Source organism: Medicago truncatula, chromosome 6 (assembly GCF_003473485.1).
Source record: "Medicago truncatula cultivar Jemalong A17 chromosome 6, MtrunA17r5.0-ANR, whole genome shotgun sequence".
NCBI lineage: Eukaryota > Viridiplantae > Streptophyta > Magnoliopsida > Fabales > Fabaceae > Medicago > Medicago truncatula.
The window spans coordinates 18,429,499-18,451,519 of record NC_053047.1 but is presented as its reverse complement, the minus strand read 5'-3'; the positions used below and the strand labels follow the sequence as shown (position 1 = coordinate 18,451,519).

The following is a 22,021-nucleotide window of genomic DNA, read 5'->3' as shown; positions in this document are numbered from 1 at the left end:
CATCCAGTAGTAACCTGCCCGTAACAACTTCCTCGACATAGTATGCCCTGTAGCATGGGTCCCGAAGGTACCGTCATGTACATCATGCATTAACTGCTCCGCTTCATGTTCATCAACACATCTTAACAATACCATGTCATAGTTTCTCTTGTACAGAATATCTCCATCTAACAGGAATCTACTGGCCAATCTTCTCAAGGTCTTCTTGTCTTGTTTGGAAGCACCCGGCGGATACTCACGGCTCAGCAAGAACTGTTTGATGTCGTAGTACCAGGGTTTACAGTCAACCACATTTTCACCAGCCTGATCGATCACATCCCCAATAGCAAACACATGTGAAGGTCTTTCAAGGCGTTGCACTTTGATTAATGGCACATCATTCCAATGGTTTACTCGAAACATGGAGGATAGAGTAGCAAGAGCATCAGCCATTTGGTTCTCATCACGAGGAATATGGTGCAGCTCAACCTTTGTAAAATATGTCAGCAAACGTCTCGCATAATCACGATAAGGAATCAACTTAGCATGGTGGGTCTCCCATTCACCCTTTATCTGATTGATGACGAGCGCAGAATCTCCATAGATGTCGAGGTGTTTGATTCTCATGTCAATTGCTTCCTCGATCCCAAAGATACATGCTTCATACTCAGCCATGTTGTTGGTACATTCGAACAGAATTCGGGCGGTAAAGGGAATGTGATGCCCTTGCGGGGATACAATGACTGCCCCAATTCCTTTGCCATAAGCATTGACAGCACCATCAAAGACTAAACCCCACTTGCTATTGGGATCTGGACCTTCATTAATCAACGGTTCTTCGCAGTCTTTGGATTTTAAATACATGATCTCTTCATCAGGGAAATCGAATTCAATTGGTTGGTAATCATCAAGAGGTTGATAAGCAAGGTGATCGGCGAGGATGCTGCCTTTGATTGCCTTTTGAGTTTTGAACACAATATCATATTCAGACAAAAGCATCTGCCAGCGTGCGATCTTCCCAGTAACGGCCGCTTTCTCAAAGATATACTTTATCGGATCCATTCTGGATATCAGCCAAGTTGTATGATTCACCAAATAATGACGCAGGCGTTTGGCAGCCCAAGCTAGAGCACAACAAGTCTTCTCAAGCATTGTATACCGAGTTTCACAATCGGTGAACTTCTTGCTCAGATAGTAGATAGCATGCTCTTTCTTTCCGGTTTCATCTTGTTGACCAAGTACACATCCCATGGATTCATCAAATACTGCCAAATACATGATCAAAGGCCTTCCTTCCACGGGTGGGACAAGGATAGGTGGTTCCAGCAGGTAATTCTTGATGCTATCAAAAGCTTCTTGGCATTCATCATTCCATACAACAGGCTGGTTCTTTCTAAGCAGCTTGAAAATCGGCCCACAGGTTGCGGTCATATGAGATATGAATCGGGAGATGTAATTCAAACGTCCCAAGAAACCTCTGACTTGCTTCTCTGTCTGTGGAGCCGGCATTTCTCGGATGGCCCGGACTTTATCAGGATCGACTTCAATGCCCTTTTGGCTGACAATGAAGCCTAATAACTTTCCGGACCTGACACCGAATGTACATTTGTTGGGATTCAATCGCAGCTTGTATTTTCTCAACCTTTCAAACATCTTTGTTAAATATTCAACATGCTGCTCCTCATCTGTTGACTTCACAATCATGTCGTCCACATATACCTCGACTTCTTTGTGAATCATGTCATGAAACAGAGTGGTCATTCCCCTTTGATAGGTAGCACCAGCATTGATTAGGCCGAACGGCATCACTTTGTAGCAGAAGGTACCCCATGGAGTGATAAAAGATGTCTTTTCTCTATCTTCCGGAGACATTTTGATCTGATTGTAACCGGAGAAACCGTCCATGAAGGAAAACACCTTAGATTGAGCAGTATTATCAACAAGCACATCAATATGAGGTAATGGAAAGTTGTCTTTTGGACTGGCCTTGTTCAGGTCTCTGAAGTCAACACACATCCGAACTTTACCATCCTTCTTTGGCACAGGCACAATATTGGCAACCCATTCGGGATACTCAACTGTCATGAGGAAACCCGCATCAATCTGCTTTTGAACTTCATTCTTGATCTTGAGAGCCATATCAGGATGAGTCCTTCTCAATTTCTGCCTGACGGGAGGACATTCAGGCTTGGTAGGGATCCGATGCTCCACGATCATAGGGTCTAGACCTGGCATATCTTCATAGGACCATGCAAAAATATCCGGATATTCCCGGAGGAGTTGGATGATCTTCTGTTTAACCCCTTCCTCTAGAGTAGCACCAATCTTGATTTCTCGCTTGTTTTCCTCGGTACCTATGTTGATAAGCTCAATCTCTTCTTGGTGAGACTGAATGGCTTTCTTTTCTTGCTCAAGTAACCGAGTGATCTCATACGGTATGTCATTACTTTCCTCATCTTCGGCTTCATACCCAGGGAAATCAAAACTTGGAGGAACCGTAGGATTACTGTGTTCAACGGGTTTATTATGGTTCAACCTGCATATAATGATTGGATGATTTTAGAAAGAGTTTTTTTTTTTTTTTTCATGCAGATTTTTGAAATTAATAAGAAAATACAGACGTTTTGGTTTTTTCTGGCATTACCATTGTTTCCAAGGGAAAAAGCACTAAAAAAAAAAAAAGTAGTCGTGGAAGAAACGACAAAATTTTATTAATCAACGGCAATGCCGAAACAAACATGCCCTTACAGAAAATATCACTCTCACTTTGGGCAGAGCGAGAGGATTGTCATTTTGAAAACAAAGCAATAAAGCAACAAGACACATTACTCAGAAACATGCATGATTGAAGGAATGTCAATGGCATCCCAATTTGTCGTAATGCCTCCTGGTGTAACAAATGCAGGTCTGAGACCAGATCCAGTGGCTTCTTCAGAGATAGCATTAACAAAACCTGCACTGTGGAAGACTCCCGAGGAAACCCTTGATGACGGGGAGAACCCGAGACCTTCTTTACGCTTGTTCTCACAGAGCTGTATTACCTTGCCCCAGCCGGCAGTCTGACCTTCTTGAATGGCTCTCTGAGCATCCTTCAATGAAGCCATAGCGGCCCCAGCTTCCTTAGACTCTGCACCTTCAATGGTCAAACCTTGGAAAGCAGTTCCCTCAGCAGACCCTGCTTCAATACAAGAAAAAGAAGACAATTGGCTGACTAAGTACGCTTCTTCACCATGGATTGTAACGAGTTTTCCATTCTTCACAAATTTCAACTTCTGATGTAAGGTGGAAGTAACCGCACCTGCATCGTGTATCCACGGTCTTCCCAGCAGGCAACTGTAGGATGCATTAATGTCCATCACCTGGAAAGTAACCAAGAAATTCTCAGGGCCAATGGTTATCGGCAAGTCTATCTCCCCCAGCACGTTCTTTCGAGATCCATCAAAAGCTTTGACCAAGAAAGTACTTCTTCTCAAAGGGGTCCCACGGTAGCTCAACTGATCTAGGGTTGTCTTAGGCATTACATTGAGAGAGGAACCAGTGTCCACCAACACATTTGATATCATGTCCGATTTACAGTTCACCGAGATGTGCAAAGCCAGATTGTGACTCTTTCCCACTTCCGGCAGCTCTTCTTCACTAAACCAGAGATTGTTACAAGCAGTAATATTTCCCACTATGCCACCGAAACGATCTACCGTAACTTCGTGGTCAACATAAGCCTGCTCCAGCACCTTTAACAAGGTATTCCTGTGAGCCTCGGAGCTCAAGAGTAATGACAATACAGATATCTTCGAAGGAGTCTGCAGCAACTGATCAACGATCTTGTAGTCGCTTCTCTTTATTATCCTCAAAATCTCATCTAAATTTGAATCCTCAATAGACTTGCCTGACTGGTTCACATCTGTAGCAATGGGTGAAACAACGGTTGGAGTTGCTTCTTCAACTGGTGGAATGGTCGGCGTAGCTACCTTCTTCTGAAATAACGGCGGACGGACCTTCCCGCTTCTTAGCGCTGCAGAAGTCCCTTCGGCAATATTGCTTACTGTGGCAAACGAGGCTAGAGGCACCTCTACTCCATTTTCTATCATAGTAGCATTGTACTTGTATGGCACTGCTTTGTCCGAAACATAAGGAATTGGTCCTGGCAACCTTATCACCAAAGGCTCAGCATTCTTCTTCAAAGTTACACTCTTGACAGGTGGATCGTGAAAAACTGGCACGATCACGCAAACATCACTGACAGTCAGAAGATTATCATTCATCAAGCTTTGAATGTCGTCTTGAACAGCATGGCAACCCAAAGGATCACGGAGACATCCCAGACACTTGGCATGATCATGATTGAACAGAGAAGCTTTGCACAGCTTGATGTGTAGAGGTACCAGAGGAGTTGCGACGTTGCGGACATCAAGTCTCGGAGCTTCTTCACACACTTCGATCATATTCACAACGGCATGATTTGGTAGCGGATTGTCGAGGACATGTGGGACATTATTCTCAAAAGTCAGCTTCCCTTGATCGATGAGCTTCTTCACGATATACTTCAAAGCATAACACCCCTCGACGTCATGACCCAAGGCACCTTGATGAAAGTCACATTTGAGATCAGACCTGAACCTTGGAGGCAACGGATCAGGTGGGGGCTTACCCTGTCTAGTTGTACAATGACCTCTCTGGAGTAGAGTTGGAAGAAGTTCTGCATACAACATCGGTATAGGAGGGAAGGTTGGCCTGGCTTGCTGATTTTGTTGTTGTTGTTGAACCGGCATCTGTTGTTTCATCTGTTGGGCAATTGCATTGACGGGCACTTGAGGCTGGCCCGGCGGCAAAGGGTACTGATGATAAAACGGTGGGAAGAACGGATGCTGAGAATACGGCATATATGGGTATGACGGAGGCATTTGAGCTGCATTGATAGGAGCAACAGTAGCCATTGATTGCCCGGCTCCAGCTGACACCATCCCCACTTCCGTTTCTTTCTTCTTGTGGTGTCCATTACCATATCTCTTCGACGCATTCACAGAGGATTCAGCTTTCTCAAACACGATGATTCCATCCCTTACGGCTTCCTCAAGACGGGTTCCCATGGTGACCATCTCCGAAAAGTTGTTCGGGGCAGCGATGATCATCCTCTCAACATAATCTTTCTTCAACGTTTTTAAGAACGTCTGGGTCATTTCTTCCTCATCTAAAGCAGGAGTGATACGGGCAGCCGCCCCTCTCCACCTTTGCGCATATTCACGGAAACTTTCCTCCTTCTTCTGAGATAGGGACCTGAGAAACTCCCTATTTGGCCTCAGTCGAGTGTTAAACCCATAATGGCTCTTGAAAGCGGTGGCTAACTCATCAAAGGTATGGATGTCATTCTTACTCAAACTAGTATACCACTCTGCGGCATCCTCCATCAGACTATCCTGAAAACAGTGGATCATAAGGGAATCATTGTCTTTGTAATTGCCCATCTTCCGGACGTATTTGATGATGTGATTTTGAGGACAAGTTAGCCCGTTGTACCGGTCGAAGTCCGGAATCTTGAACTTTTTAGGAACATCCACTTTTGACACTAAGCAAAGGTCTTGAGTTTTGACAGAGTCTGCACTCCCTCGATTGGCCTGGATTTCGTGACGGAGTTCTTTAGCAAGTTCCTCCATCATCTCTTCCATAGTCTTGGTTACGGGGATGCTTCTGTGCTGTGTGTTGATGTTAATACCTTGAGGCAGAATGTGTACCAGAGGCTCAGTGACAGCTGCTGTTGTTTGTGGCAAAGTAGCAATGATGGAGGCGGCATTTGTTGCAGGAATCAGAACATTGTTAGCAGTGCCCGAGGTGCTTGCTGTAGCAACGGGAGTGAAGAACGGTGGAAGCCCATACGGAAACCCCACTGGCATAGTAAAGCGATTGTCTGCAGAAGTGGTAGGGAGCACGCTTGTAGTTACTGGTGCAGCTGTGGTTGTAGGGATAGCTGTAGCTGATTGCTCTTGAGCAGCTAGTAGAGCAGTCATGACGTCATTAGCTTTAGCCAATTCCTCCTTTAGAGAGGCTAACTCGGTGCGAAGCTGAGCGTTCTCTTCTTCCATAGCCCTTTTCTTTCTTCTGTATTCTCTGGTTCGATCAATTCTATCTGGTTCGTAAACTCTCTGAGCACGAGCCACTTTTCACACTGCGGCAGAGGAACCAGGAGATAGTAAGCACTTGGAAGCCTTTGTGACCAATGCATGATGCATATGATGCATGATATGCAAATGCGAATGCAAAAGACTTATTTTTTTCATCGAAGGAATTTTAAACAAATTAGAAATCTTTGCAAATAATCAAAACTACATAGTATTTTTTTTAACAGGAAGACTTTGAAATTTCAACAAGATAAACACATGGAGTCCTCAAGCATAGGAAGTAGTCGGAGGATCATCGGACTCGGAATCTGAATCACAGTATCTGGCAAAGAAGTCTCGTCGTCCTCGGGCTCTCTTGGAATCCCTCATAAGCAGCTCGTCTTTCTCTTCTAGTTCCCTCCGGGCCTTAGCTAGCTCTTTCTTCAACATCAGATTCTCATGAGTCTTCTGCTCATCTCTACCATCCAAAGTCATGATTAGATTCTCGGCTTGATTGTACCGAGCTTTCCACACTTGCTTCTCACGACTCTCCATAGCTAGATGCTCCTGATACATATCCTGAGTCGCGGGGAGCAACGGTAGAGGCATAGATGGGGTAGATGAAGACACATATCTCATAGCTGGATAAGGCATACCAATCTCCTCAGCTCGATCTATCACCCACTGAGTATAGGCTTCAAGAGCGACACCGGATCTCACACCTAGATGCCTCACACTTTTCCTTCGAACCTTGGACCAAGCATCCACGAAAGCTTTCCTTTGTCCGGTAGGAGCATTCGTGTAGAAGAAGAACTCTGGAGATGTGGCAAGATTGATGGGCTTCGACTTCATAGGAAAACCAAACTGTCTCATAGCAAGCTCGGGATTGTAGTTGATTCCTCCACGGGTACCAAGAAGAGGTACATTGAGAAAGTCTCCGCAACCCATGATGATTTCCTTTACCTGAGCGGCCGGAGTGAGCCAGACGACCTCATTAGGAGTGAGAGCCATAATCCGCTGAGAGTAGGACCAATTTTCCGAGTTATCATGGAAGGAACTCGGAAGGTGCGAAATAAACCACCTATACAAAAGAGATGTGCAGCAAAGAATATACCCACGGCCCTTGAGAGTCCTGTCATGGATGGCGTGGTAGGTATCCGCTAGCAAAGTAGGAACCGGGTTCTTGGAATGAAAGATCTCGATAGCATTCATGTCCACGAAGTTGTCGAGGTTCGGGAAGAGAATGAGCCCGTAGATAAGCAAAGCAAGAATAGCCTCGAGTGTATCCTGACGAGTAGTACCGAGATTAGCCTGATCAAGAAGATACTTCGAAGTGAACCCCCGGATGTGAGACTTGGTAATAAGATGGTTGGAGACGTCGGAAGTCTTGAGGTAGAGATCCTTAGCGATAACCAGAGGAGTAAGAGAAGTCCCGGGACCGGTGAAAGGTGTCTTCTCGGCTATAGGTAAACCCACTAGATTGGAGTAAGCCTCGAGAGTAGGAACCAACTGGAAGTCCGGGAAAGTGAAGCAGCGGAAGCTCGGATCATAAAATTGCACCAGAGTGTGCACTAGCTTCTCGTCCACATCGGTTCGGAGCAAAGTAAGCAATCCCCCGTACCGGAGTCGGAACCCTGTTTGACCCTTGACCTTGAGTGCCAACTCTCTCAAGCTAACCAAATCCACTTCCTTGAACTTGTAGCACTTAGTCTTCTTCATACCTGTGATTATTTACAAAAATTCTCATTTGTTTAAACCCTTCGATGAATGCATGAAAAATGTTTATGCATGAATGCATGTATGCATGATTGTTTTGTTTAGTTACAAAGAACAGGGTGGGTTGAGATTCAAAGTAACAGATGGACACGGCGTCCGGTGAACTAAGGCTTTGGATAGTAGTAACCAAGGTTCTAACACAGTTCCCAAACTGCAACCTCTCTCACATATATCATGGTAGTACAGGACGACACCCGTTCCATGATTATTTGTGAGAAGGTCTAGTTTGAGTGTAGTATCGCGTGACGACTAAAGTTTGAGACAACACTCAATTTAGCCACCGCACTACGTCCTAAAAAGGCTAGGATGGGTTTGGTAACTACGGTTCATAGCTTCGTCGAACAATTGAAAGTGAAGTGCCTAAGCATGACAACACACGCCGACAATATCACCTTCAAAATGCCTCAGCTATGTGAGATTGATCGCATAATCCAATACACGAGGCAACCCCCGGATCGAATTGTCGATTATATCTCTACCTAAACATAAGTTCACTCAGCCCGGGTTAGGACTTTTGATATTCTCACCCCACACGTTGAATGAAAGTAAACAAATATTCACATATGTAAGCAATAAAATAAAGCGTAAATATAAACTAAGGAAAACTAGGCGCGACCCGCTAAAAAGGTCCCCAGTGAAGTCGCCATTTCTGTTATCATGGTTTTTGGGTGCCAAGCCATTTAATTGGACTTGTACCTTTCGACCGTTGATATCTCTCTTTTTTCTTGGGAAGGGAAAAATTGAGAAAAAACCCTTAGATTCTAAGTTCGGGGGTCGGTTTTACTACGGGAAGGTGTTAGGCACCCGGAGTAACTATAGTCCTCTATAGGAGCCGTTTTCCTAAGTTTATTTCTACGCTTTAATTTTATTGCTTATTTGTAAAAGGAGGAGGTATGTTTAGTGAAGAATGGGGGTGAGAAGAAGTAGAATTTGATTTTTATTTCGGCTTGGATGAGTTTTGACTCATTGCCTACGTACCGTTTTACGGGATCAAAACCGGCGTAGTTCTTGCTCAAAGATGGTTTTTGTTTTTATTGGTTGATTTTAAGTTTGAAAAGAGATTTTTGAAGAATAGAGATGAGAGGCCTCAAGGGCATTAGATTTAGCAAAAAGTGAGGTTTGATTAGTGATTAAAAAGAAAGTCTAAATGATTAAGATGAATTGAATTTTTCTTAAGAAAAAGAAAAGAAAAAAAAATGAAGTGTTGACTTCATATTTATTATGAAAATTTTTGAAGTGAAGTTCAATTGTTTTTTTTTGAAAAAAAGATGGATTTTCTCTAAGTGTTTAAAACCTAAACGCTTATTTAACCATACAATCCTATGCATACATCTAAGGTGAGTGTGTGCGTGTCGGTGCGTCATAGTGTCCATAGTCCATATTACAAAAATTGCCTAAATACATTCTATGGCCCCTTTGCCAAGCTACAAAATAATGATGACAAATTACATCTCTAAAACGAAGTAAAACTTGCAAGAATAAATGCTAGGCTAAAGAAGGTGGAGGGAATGCTAAATGAGATGCATGAAACATGGAAATAAACTTGTTAGTAAAAAGAAAAAAACATAACAAGTGCTAAGAAATAAAAGCATGCAAGATGGCACAAAAAGTTAACAAAATGACATTAAACCCTAAAAACTTAGGTATGAAACCTAAAGCATTCTTGGCCTCTAATTCTCATGCTTCAACAAATTTTGAAAGAGTTTTCTTTATCTCAAGTTATAGCATGGAATTATTGGAAACATGCAAGCATGGTTTCATGCCATATTTTCTAGAATAAACTTGGCATTTTATATCTTTCAAAATAGGCATATATTGTTCATAAAATCAAGAACTTATGAACCAAATCAAAACAGCAAATCAACATGAAATTATAGGCACAAATTTCTCATATTAACACATCAAGTAGTTTTTATTACATATTCTCACATCAAGGACAAATGTGTGAAGAAGAATCCATAACAAATAATTCAAAAAGAATTAAAATGCTATGAATTAATTATACAAAAATTTCATAGATCCTTAATGTGCAAAAATGTCATAAAAACACTAAGAAAATATCAAGAAACATGTATGAATTTTTCTAGGAATTTTATCACAATTTTAATCAAGACATAGGTGCAGATAGCAAAAAACAGGGGTGTGAATAGCACAGGAAAAGCAAAAACGTAAAAAAAAAAAGGATAAAGTCCAAGCCCAATAACCACAAGATCCGGATGCACAGGAGACGCACGATTGATCCAGGATCATAAAACCCTAGATCAAACGGCCAGGAATCAAAGGGGAATGGACCGGTTCTGGACCGGTCCGGTTCACTGGCTATATAAGGGTACAGGCACCGGTTTTTTCATTTTACTCTCTTCTTCCTCTCTCTAAACTCCTCTCTCTCTAAAACTCTTCTCTCTTCTCTCACCTCCCTCCTCTCACCGGATTCTGGAAAAGATGGAAGATCTTCATCTTCCCCGGTGAGGCTTGTTCCTCCGGCACGGTGGCCGGCCGCCCAAGGTGGTGGCGCCGCCGCCGGAGTTGAACGAACTTCACCATTTTCAAAAAAAACTTACGTTTCCAGACATCCTTTTTTATCCTAAACACGAATATGGCACTGGATTTTGCATGCAAGGTCTGAATCGTTGTAGATCTGAGGTTTTATGTCACGGTTTTGAAACTCTTTTTTTCTTTGAAACTTTCTTGGATCAAATCCTCTTTTATCCTTCTTGATCTGTAACGATTCGCTTGCGTTGATGCTTTTTGAAAAGAGAAAAACGAGATTCACGCGTTTTACGGTTACGGTTACGGTTACGGTTTTTTTTTGTGATTCTGGAAAATTGTTAAGTTTGCTGCTTGCGTGATTTTGCAGGTTTAAACTATGATTTTATTTTGCAAAGAGGTTCTGAGTTTTTACCTGAAATTTTTGATGGAGATTCTGTGCTTTCTGTGTTGATTTCCGGCCTTGAAACTGAAAATAAATCAGTGATTCTTCCTGTTCTTCACCGGTCCAGATTCTTCGTTTTCTTTCCCTCTTCTTCTTCACTCTGATCTCTGTGATCGTGCAGGGATTCGTCGCCAAACGGTGATGGATCTGCGCTTGAATTGCAGAGAAAAAGTTCTATGATGATGATTCTTCAGTGAATCACTGAGAACTGTGATGGATCTATTGTATTTCGTATTGGTTCTGGATGATTTTTGGTTGAATCTGAAACGGTTAGGGTTTGTGATTGTTCAGTGTTCTTAGTGATTTCTGGGTTTTTGATCCGTAACTGAAATGAGAGAGATTGTAATTTCTGTTTGTGATGTGGCGTGTAGTTAATGGCTTTGACTCTGACTCACTGCTTTTATAGCTGACATGTGTGCATCTGAACCAATGAAAACAGGACACCTGGATTTGGAGAAGAAAATGGCACGGCTTTGTACAAAAAAATGGACTTTTCTGCAAAAAACAAAACTTAAGGACTAAACTGTAATTGACCAAAAAAGGACTGAAATGAAAATTGGAAAAGAAACCGGACCAAAATGTAATTAAAAATAAAAATTGAATAAAAAACGTAATTTGACCAAACGTAAAGCGAAACAAAAATACAATTGACAAAACGGACTAAAACGAACCAATGGCCTAAATGAGGTACTTCAAAGTAACCTCCCCATGCCAAAATTTTATGTGAAATGACCAAAATGCCCCTAGGGCTAAAAACGACCTAAACTGAATCAAATCGACTCGACACTGACTCAGATGCAAGTTTGAAATGAATTTTAACAAAGTTTACTGATGAAATGTTTAAAAGTAATCTGAAAAGACTCAGAGACAGTCACAAGGATGAAAATGGGTCCCACTGCAGGAAATGACCAAAATACCCTTCTGTATGACTTTTTGCAAATTTTGAAATAAACTGTAGAAAAAGCAATGTAATGATTCAGAGACACTTTTGAATGACTTACAAGACAAGTAAAGATATTTTGAAAGATCTTATGCAAGAAAAACATAGGTAAAATTGTGATTGAAAATACTGCGAGGCAGAGACAATTTGAACTGTGCAGTTGAAATTTGATAATCGACAAAGTTTGAAATGAAATTGGGCCCAGTATTTTTAGGTCCAAAAAACGGGGTATAACATAAGGTTTATGTGAATTATAGAGAGAATTAAGAGAGAATAAAAGTTATGATGAAATTGTAATTGATTCTTATTGATTCTACATACGAAAATGTACAAAGGAGATAGCTTATATACAATATCTAGCTAAGTTGCTTGAAGCACAAGCAATGTAACAAACTCTAAATCTTATCTACTAGCCTCTAACAAACTTTTAACAAACTTCATAACAAACTAAAACAAAATGTGATTAATCTCTGATTGTGATTATCACTAAACTAAACTTGAATTCAAAACAAACTAACACGTCCTATATTTGGATCAGCGATGTCCCCCTGAAGGTTGGTTTGTTTTCTTAGCGGCTGTTTCATGATAGGTTGCCAACGAAGGATAACTTACTTTGGTGTCGGGTTATTCCTAATGATTCGAGGTTGTGTGTGGCAAGTTGTGGCTTTGAGGACAACACTTCACATTTGTTTTTACATTGTAATTTTTTTGGTACTGCTTGGCATCATATATCCAGGTGGTTGGGCATAATGATGGTTTCTCCCTTGACTGTGGGGGATCATTTTAACTAGTTCATATTTGTTGGTGGTGGCGCTAAGGCTCGCTGATCAATTTTTTAGGTTATTTGGTTTGCATCTGCGTGGAAAATTTGGAAATAAAGAAATAGCAGACTATTTAAAGGCAAAGTTTCCTTCTCTTTGTTTTAAATACCATGGTTGGTGGCTCAGTCCTTACACCATGTTGGGCATTGGTTGATAGTTACTGTTTTTCTCTTATGCTGTTTCTTGTTTATATTTGTAAATTTTTGTTATGACTTTGGTGTTCTTCTCTGGCATACCTTGTGCTAGGGATGACCCTTTTGCAGTGGTAATATATCTCATTTTAGCCTCTTCAAAAAAAAATTACAAAAAAAATTCCAGGAACAAAATTATGACGACATACAAAATATAAGTTAATTTTTTTAAAGAGATCCTGTCAAAAAGTTTCAAAAATTATATATATATTTTTGAAACAGCCAATATATTAAGCAAGGTTAGCACATGTTTACTTAACCCGCAAAGGAGGAAAAAAAGTTACAATCGAGAGCCTTATAACAAACGACATCTCTCCACGAAACAACAACTTGATAAAAAAAAATCCCTACAAACCTATTACAAGAAGAAATAGGAACCAAAACTCCCAAAGATAAAACAACAATAACACCAACTAAAACATCAATAGCCTCGACACCAAACCAGCCAGCACTCACCTAACAAACCTGCTACATCAGTAGCACACAGCCCCTCTACCTAATCCAGCAACAACACAAACACAGCGCCAGCAGCAGAACCAAAACTCTCAGACAAACCACACAGCTGGACAACCGAGGGCCATGAGCAAAAGATCAACACCACAAACCTGCACAAAACTTCAAAACCAGACCAATCGGATCACCCACCAAGACAAAAGGGCGGGTTCCAGGACCATTTAGAAAACAAACATGTTGCAATTTTCAATCTAGACAAAAATCTTAACAAACAAGCTCCATTGCCATGACAACACTTTAATTTGTTCCACCAACTCATCCACCCCAAAAATCTTATTATTAAAAATCAGATTATTCCTCACCTTCCAAACCATCTAAACCACCGCATGCCAAATCAACCAAGCACCCCTTCTAAGTTTCTTAGAGTTCACCTCTCTTGACCAACACAAAGCGTGAATGAATAGATTAGGGGGAGTAATTAAATTAAAATCTAACCACCGCATTACCTCCCGCCAAACTTTAGAAACCACCTCACAATGGAGAAATAGGTGGACCACCGATTCAACTTCTCTATCACAAAAAACACATCGCTTAGGGTCATATGTCGCTAAAAGCCTTCTCTTAGCTAGATTAACCTTAATCGGAATCCGATCAAGTAAGAAAGTCCACGAGAACGCCAACACTTTTCCGGGTGTCTTACTCCTCCAATTCTCACAAAAAATCACCTCTTCCACATTAGATATCACACCATCCGGAAGGCTTTGATTTTGTAGAAGTAAGAAGCACGACTTAACGGAAAAAACCCCATCTTTATCCGATTTCCACACCCATACATCCACACCGTCCCCCCTAACAACCCCAGCCAACCTCTCCAAAAGAGAATTAACAAGCACCTTTCCCACTCAAACAACTCACACCGCCAACACAACCTCCACATACCCCCATCCGCATTCCTGTCATAAAAATCACTCACCATACCATCTTGAGAATTATCTAAGGAATAAATACACGGAAAAGCCTCCATTAAAGGAACATTAGACACCCACGGATCCTTCCAAAAAAATGTATTGGAAGCAACTCCCACCTTTCTAACCAACTCATTACGAAACCACCACACCCCTTGATCTTCCAACCCCATCAAATATTTCCACCAACGCGAAGAGTAAGAGGGCCAAACCTCCCCCATCAACCTACTTCGAAGACTCACCAAAGGGCCATATTTTTCTTCTAGAACCTCTTTCCATAAAGCCAGATCATCATCAAGAAGCCTCCATTTCCATTTAGCTAGAAGACTAATATTAACAAACTTGATGTCTCTCACCCCAAGCCCCCCTTTACTTCTAGGTTGACAAACCTTACTCCACTTAACCCAACAAATCTTCTTTCTATCCCTACACCTCCCCAAAGGAACCTCCTTTGAATACCTTCCACCTTTTTATTCACGTTGACCGGCATCTTCAAAAAAGAAAGATAGAAAATGGGTATCGAATTTAAGAGAACCATGCGTCCTCCTAAACTTATGCATTTATTCCCCCAAGAATTAAGCTTGGCACTAATCCTCTCCAAAACCGGTTCCCATGATGACAATTTACGCACATTCGCTCCCACCGGTAAACCTAAATACATGAATGGAATCGCCCACCTTACAATTGAGCAAAGACGAAGCCACCCGCAAAAAATCCGCCGAGACATTCACAACAATAAGGCAACCTTTATGAAAATTGACCCTTAAGCCCGACACCAATTCAAACCTCCTTAGTATCGCCTTAAGTGTCCAAAGATTCTCTACCGAAGCTTCACCAATACACAAGGTATCATCCGCATATTGGAGATAAGAAATCACCGTTCCACCTCTCTTAACCTCAAACCCCTTAAAAAGGTTCTGATTCACCGCATTCTTCATAAGCCCACTAAAACCTTTCGCTACCAAAAGAAAAAGGAAGGGTGCCAATGGATCTCCTTGCTTTAAACCCCTTTTGATATCTATTTCTTCGGTTGGGCTACCATTAACAAGGATAGACATACTACCCCTAAACACACACGCCTTCATTAAGCAATCCATTTACCCACAAAACCCATCCTCCGAAGCATATACTCCAAAAAACTCCACTCCACCGAATCATAGGCTTTCTCGAAATCCGCCTTAAGAATTAAACATTCACGCTTCCTCAATCTCGCCACCTCCACCACCTCACTCACAATCAACACACCATCCTCCAAATGCCTCCCTTTCAAAAATGCAGATTGAAATTTGGAAATTAGAGGATTCATAACCTTAGAAAGTCTTTTGGCCAACACCTTCGGAAGAATTTTATAAATACTACCCAACAAAGAGATCGGACGGAATTCTTTTAGAGAAAGAGGACTTTTCACCTTAGGGATAAGAGTAACAAAGTAGGATAAATGGCTCCTTGGAAACACTTCGTTAGCATGAAATTGATAAAAAAATATCATCACCTCATACTTGATAAGATACCAAAATTGCTTAATAAATGCAAAATTAAAACCATCCGGACCCGGACTCTTATTCCCATCACTCTCCTTCACCACCAACTCTATTTCCTCCAAAGAAAAGGGCTCCACAAGGGAAAAATTATCGGCATCGGAAATAGAAGCAAAATCAACCCCATCCAATTTAGGTCTTTCCCACTCGTCACTCGCCACGTGAGCCTTGAAATAATCAACTACCACCCTCCTAATATCATTCACTTCAAACACCCAACCGTTACCCACTTTCAAAGCTTTTATATCGTTGTGATGAGCTCTACTCTTCACACAACCATGGAAGAACTTCGAATTTTCATCTCCCTCTTTAAGCCATTTGGATCTAGATCTTTGGAAAAGTAAAAGGCCTCTTTACTCTTCCATAATTTCCAAAGTTCTTCAAACTTAACCTTCCTCATCTCCACCTCTTCATTTGACAACAAGCCAATGTCACATTTCCCATCAAGCTCCTCTATCTCATCCCTTAACAAGGCTAAACGCCTCTCCACATTCCCATATTCCATCCTATTCCACTCTCTAATAGTCTCCTTCAAACTTTTCAACTTTCATTTTAACACAAAGCCCATCCACCCTCCTCTCCCATACCTCCTCCACGCTTCTTTCACCACCTCCTTAAACTTTCTTTTTCCAACCAATGATTTTTAAATCGAAAAGGCCTTGGTCCCCAATCGATTACATCACCTTTTACTCATTTTTATTTAATTTATTTTAAATCAAAAGAGGTGTTACATTAATGGTTTCAAAGTAGTTCAGTCCAGTAGGATTTGTGGTTATGTTCTAACCATGTTTTTGTTTGAGTCATCTTTTTGATTTTTGTTATCATTGTTTGTGTTTGATATCTCTTTCAAAGTAGTTCAAATTTCACAATAATGTAACATTTTGTTCTTACATTATCTCTACAAATATATACATATAGTGATGCTTGATTGAATATGCACATGTAAATAAAATTTCTCTGTTTAAAATATATCCAAAAAACAAGCATAAACAATTTAAATTAGAGTACCATAACCACCGTCTAATTATACTTAAGGCAATGCATTAAACCTCCCTTCAAAGACGAATCCCCGGTAGAGTCCGTCACCTTTCCCGGGTATATTATCAATCCACCGCCACTCATCTCCCTTCGAATCACTGCGATCCCACAACGCCAACTTTCCGATCCTCTTCGCCGGGAAGAAAACCCTATCTCCACCACCAAAAACCTTAAACTCGCCGGCATCTTGAAAATAACTAAACATCTCTATCGGCATCCTCCCAACTTCTTCCCACTCCATCGTTCCAAGATCAAGCCTCAAAATCAAAATAGTCGAACATGGTGGATTCAACTTAAACGTAGACTTCAAACTACCAATAATCAAGATCTTGTTTCCAACACCACGGACTATTTGTGGCCGCTTAAGTATATCAAAAACAACTCCACACTCAGGGCGCGTTAACCGCGACCATGTCACGTGTGATATGGCCGAAGTAACGCAACACGAGAAGAGTTTCCATTCGCTCCTCTGACGGGAACCAACGTTGCAAAGCACGTAAGCCGAATCCTCAATGAGGATTGGACTCCGTGGTTTAGAAGGGAGGTTGGATGAGAGCTTTTGCCATCCGTGTGTGCTATCGTTGCTATCACCGGAGAAATAATAAATGGCGAATTCGGTTAGAATCATGATTCTGTTTACCGAGTCAACTAAAACGAAACCAGGTGGACAAGGAGGATGGATCCGGAATTGGCGTGTTAGTGGGTTACAAGAGACGAGGGATGTCGTGGTTAGAGTTTGGGAGATTGGACTATTGTTAATACCTTCTGCCCAAAGGTAGATGAGTCCATCAGAGGAAGCTACTGGAAGAAGGGAAGAGAAAGGGAGAAAGTTGAGGGGAAAATGGATCCAATCATTTAGGTCAAGATCGAAGAAACGGAGGGTGGTGGATTTTTTGTGGTGGATAGTGAGGAGGTTGAGTGGTGGAGGAGTGGAGGAGATGAGGTTGAGGAAAGAAGGAGTGGTGAGTAGGTGGTTGAAGAATTTTGAAAGTGATCGGCAGAAAATGATTTGACGAAATGGTAAAGTGGAGAAAATTTTGTGAAGTGTGTCTTGTGGGAGATTGTAGATTAGTACTTCTTCTTCTTCCATTTTTTTATGATGGTGTGAAGAAGTCTACTAAGAAAATTGGCAACGATGGTTTTTTTGGTATTGTCATAGCGAGTTCTCTTTATTCATTTTGTATAGAAAAAGCTAGCTGAAAGTCCAACCTTAGGAAAAGACATTGGAAATTTCCTTAGTCATTCTTTAATTATATTGATCAAATTGCTTTAACTAATTTCCTTAGTCATACTTTGTATGGTCAAAAAAGTAAAAAGGAGACTATACTTTGTCATAGGTCGGTTCACATGTTTCTTTATAAAACATTATCCTCATAATAATGATTTGGATAAAGAAAAATCTTATATGGGTCAAGGAAAAGTTGGATTCCACATTTTCCTCGCACCATGCTTATTTTTGAAAGAGGTCTTTTTCGAAGTTGGATTAACAATAGTAACAGATGTTTTCAAAAGGTACACGGATGTTTTTAATGTTTTTAACTTGCCTTAAAAAAATATCACAAATTTCAAAAGTACACATGAATTGATTTCACAACAAGTACCAAAACTATTGACAGAAAATGTTGTGGAAACTAAATGTCGAAGAAAATTTTGAGATTATAAACGAAAAGTTCGAAATTTTATAAAGACTAACAATGTAGTCTAATTTTCTTGGACTACAAATTTTTTAGTCTAATTTCTAACAAGATTTTTCGCCAGCATAAATCCAACTCCAAGAGAATACACCCTCCGGTCACTAATATAAGCAAAAATCTACTTTTTAGATACATTCAATTAATGATGTATGTGATATATAATAAAGACCACATACATCATTTATTGAATGTATCTAAAAAGTGGATTTTTGTTTATATTAGTGACCAGAGGATGTACATTGATAATTTCCTTGAACTTTCTCAATTTAATATCTATTGAGCATTGCGGATTTAACTAATTTCTACCGTTGACTTGAAAATGTATAGTAGGAGACCATACTTGTCATTGTTAGGTTCACACTTAGAAGGATCATCCATCCATATAATATAAAAAGGATTTTTCTAACCTAATTGCACAGCTTAAGCAATTAATGCATTTCTTTTTCTCTCTCTTATTAACCTTCTTGGACTTTTCTCTGTGATATTAACTAGGTCGTTTTTTTTTGTTTGAAAGATGAGTAGCTTTCTTCTTAAAAATGGATGATAGAAACCGATTATATTTTCTTCCCAAAAAATTTTGTTGAACGAAAGAATCAATCCTTTATATGATTCTTGCTCCAGTCCAATAGTGAACCCTTTTTTTAGAAGAAAAAAAAAATCCAAAAGAAAACTTTGATTGGAATGAACCTCGTTGGCGGTGGTGGTTCAATCCATGTGGCTTTACACTCTGTTTGGTTGTGAAGAGAAGTTGTGAAGAGAGAAGTAGGTGTGAGAGAGTAAAGAAAGAGAGAAATATGTGAGAAATATAATAGATTTAATGGATTGTTTGGTAGAAAAGAAAGATAGAAGAAATAGAGAAGAAAGAAGTGTTGATTACTTTTGAAAGTACTAAAATACCCCAAATTAAAAATCCTTTTTTTATAACACCAAACTAAAAAAATCCTTCAATCATATTTTTTTTTGAGGGAATCAACATATAATTTATCTATACATGTGAATTCATTTAATTAATTTATTAAACTAACAAATTAACACAATTTTTTAATTTGGTTAGATTAATTTAATTTTAGTTTTTTGACAGGATTTAAATAATTTAGTTATGGTAAAAAGAATAATAATTTAGTCAACTAAATCAACTCATAAATTTATTTCCATTGTTGGTAGACCTATCTATCTACTTAAACCAACACGTGGTACCCATTTTGCTCCATAATTATTACTATAATTAATTTGATGATGATAACACTACTTAAAACTATAACCACGCATAAAAAGTAAAAAAAAATTACCTATTTAACAACAACAAAAAACACTACCAGTAATCCAGCTGCTCAATCACTTTCCCCTTGCAATATCAATTCAAGGTGGCCACTACAAAGAAAGAAGGGTAAAAGTGGAAAAGCAAAAGAGTGGAGGTTTCTTCTGCATTTCTTCGCTGTCTAGAGGAGAAGAGGAGTAGCCATGGGGCCCACATATATTTGGTCTCTCTCTCCTTTTTCTCTGCTGTTCCAAACTGTGGAAATGTGTTCTCTCTTCCTTATTTCTCTTGTCTATTTCTCTCTCTCGTCTATCTCTCTTCTACCAAACACACCCTTAAACATGAAAATTTGTCCTTGTTCACCCTGTTATGAGAAATAGCAAAATCGGAATAAATCATATGTGGTTCATCTTGTGCCACGTATGCAAATCATCACAAAAATGGGGTCAGAGACTATTTTCAAAAACAAAAATTTTTTGCAAGGACCAAAAACAAATTTTTTTTTTTACAAGGACTAAAACCAAAACGAAGCATATTTGCAGGGACTAAAACCATATTTTAGCCATTTAAAATTTAATATTTTTGTTCACATTACCGGTATGATCTATATAAATAGACTTCTTCACAAAGTGAAAGAAAGACATTCATATTCCATACCTTGAAATAAAAAAATAAAAAAAAATATCATCCAATAAGAATGCCAAATTATATCATAGGTCCTCCATTACGTTCATTTCCTCTTAATGAAAGTTACATGTTCATGAAAAAAAAGTATGTAGTTTTGAATTATGCTCCCGGAGAGGAGAAGAAAGATATTACTAATGGACCGAATCGTATTATTGACGGGTTTCCAATGTTAGATAACACGATATTTGAAAATGGAATCGATTGTGCCTTGGACATCAAACACAACAAGGCATTCATCTTCTCTGGGAATCAATGTGCCAAAATAAAATACGCTCCAAATTCAACAGACTCCAGATTACTATCAGGTCCTATTCCAATCGCTGCCATGTTTCCTTGACTCGAGGGAACCGTGTTTGAAAATGGAGTAGACGCTGCAATTAATTTCCTCGAGAAGTATGTTCACATATTCAAAGGAGATGAGACTGCCCTTTTAAACCATGATAGAAAGGATTTTTGTGAAACAAGTAAATTTGCTCTAAATCATCTTAGTTGTTTGTTTGGTACAGTCTTTGAGAGTGGAATTGATGCTGCTTTTACTTCTCACATTGAGCATGAAGCTTATATTTTCAAAGGAGATCTCCTGCCTCACCTCCTAAAGGGATACCCCTGCCTTACCTCCTAAACTTAGACACACCTAGCCCTACTACTCAGCCATGCCGCTGTAAAAAAAAAAAAAAAAAAACCAAAACCAACCAGCACCCTGCAGAAAGCCATCGTTGTCCGTCCCAACACAGACCAACAGAAAAACGAAGTAGAAGAGTTGAAATGCAGCAGAAAAACCAGAAAAAACAGCACTGTCAGCCGAAATCAAAAGGTTACAAGCTCAAAAAGACACCATTTATCATTATTTGTTTCAACTTTCTATTTTACCACATCCTTTCTTTCTTTTATATAAATCACTTTTCCTCACTTGCTTCTCTCTTAAATCTCTTCACCCTCTATCACAACCAATCTCTTATTAACCCTTCACTTCTCTAACTTTTCCTTATTGTTCACATCACATTGTTAACATTCAAACTATATATTATCACCAAAATTATTCAGGGTTTGACAATGGACTTTGGTGGCTTTGGTAGCTTTGGTATCCTTCTCAAAGGGTATATGGGAAAATTAAGTTAAGTCAGTATCTTCGATGATTATAAAAATAAGTTGAAAGCACCTTATGAACATGTCATAAGCTGTTTTCACAAGTTCTTGTCAAAAAACAGTCTCACAAAACAATTAGTTCTTGTAAATATCAAGTTATGTTGTTTTTGCATAAACTATTAGCTATTTTCATAACCTATCTTTGATGACTTATGAAAATAAGTTGAAAATAGTTTATGAACATGTCATAAGTTCTTGCCAAACAACATTCTCACAAAACTTATGCCACTATATAAGAGCAAATACATCAATCCAAAAAGTGAAACAAGTGAAAAAGTATAAACCCTAAACCCTAAAAAATGATAACAAGTGAAAAAAGTGTAAACATGGTAACACAATCATGCCACAGAAAGTAAAAACAAAAGAAAACTTAAATTTTGGGATTTGACTTACAGTTACAGAAGCTTCAACCCTTTGAACCTGATGAACAGTGTTGCGATTTGGTTCAGATTTTTTAACCGATGAACAGTGTTGCGATTTGGGAACAGTGACGTGCGGAGGGATTTGGTTC

At 39.7% G+C, this 22,021-nt stretch overlaps 3 protein-coding genes across 3 annotated transcripts; 1 reads left to right on the top strand and 2 right to left on the bottom strand.

The window, feature by feature from the left end:
* Positions 1-13,276: 13,276 nt before the first annotated feature.
* On the bottom strand, positions 13,277-15,207 carry LOC112422788 (uncharacterized). The gene is made up of 5 exons (XM_024786451.1): positions 14,809-15,207; positions 14,539-14,639; positions 14,158-14,452; positions 13,691-14,053; positions 13,277-13,336 (listed from the first exon to the last, which is right to left on the bottom strand). The coding sequence occupies exons 1-5, from the start codon at positions 15,205-15,207 to the stop codon at positions 13,277-13,279; spliced, it is 1,218 nt and encodes a 405-aa protein (XP_024642219.1).
* Positions 15,208-16,542: 1,335 nt separating this feature from the next.
* Positions 16,543-17,921, bottom strand: LOC25496462 (SKP1-interacting partner 15). Its single transcript, XM_013596789.3, has one exon. The coding sequence runs from the start codon at positions 17,813-17,815 to the stop codon at positions 16,718-16,720; it is 1,098 nt and encodes a 365-aa protein (XP_013452243.1). The 5' UTR covers positions 17,816-17,921; the 3' UTR covers positions 16,543-16,717.
* A 2,453-nt stretch (positions 17,922-20,374) lies between these two features.
* Positions 20,375-20,701, top strand: LOC25496461 (albumin-2). The gene has a single exon (XM_024786450.1). The coding sequence runs from the start codon at positions 20,375-20,377 to the stop codon at positions 20,699-20,701; it is 327 nt and encodes a 108-aa protein (XP_024642218.1).
* Positions 20,702-22,021: the final 1,320 nt, after the last annotated feature.

What these genes read in the sequence shown, in the direction of transcription:
- LOC112422788 (XM_024786451.1), bottom strand. Translation starts at nt 15,207, where the DNA reads ATGTCTATCCTTGTTAATGGTAGCCCAACCGAAGAAATAGATATCAAA. An exon ending in GTTGGGTTAAGTGGAGTAAG is followed by an intron (nt 14,453 to 14,538) that starts GTTTGTCAACCT and finishes ATGGAAATGGAG; the next exon opens with GCTTCTTGATGATGATCTGG. An exon ending in ATAATTCTCAAGATGGTATG is followed by an intron (nt 14,054 to 14,157) that starts GTGAGTGATTTT and finishes TCTCTTTTGGAG; the next exon opens with AGGTTGGCTGGGGTTGTTAG.
- LOC25496462 (XM_013596789.3), bottom strand. Translation starts at nt 17,815, where the DNA reads ATGGAAGAAGAAGAAGTACTAATCTACAATCTCCCACAAGACACACTT.
- LOC25496461 (XM_024786450.1), top strand. Translation starts at nt 20,375, where the DNA reads ATGCCAAATTATATCATAGGTCCTCCATTACGTTCATTTCCTCTTAAT.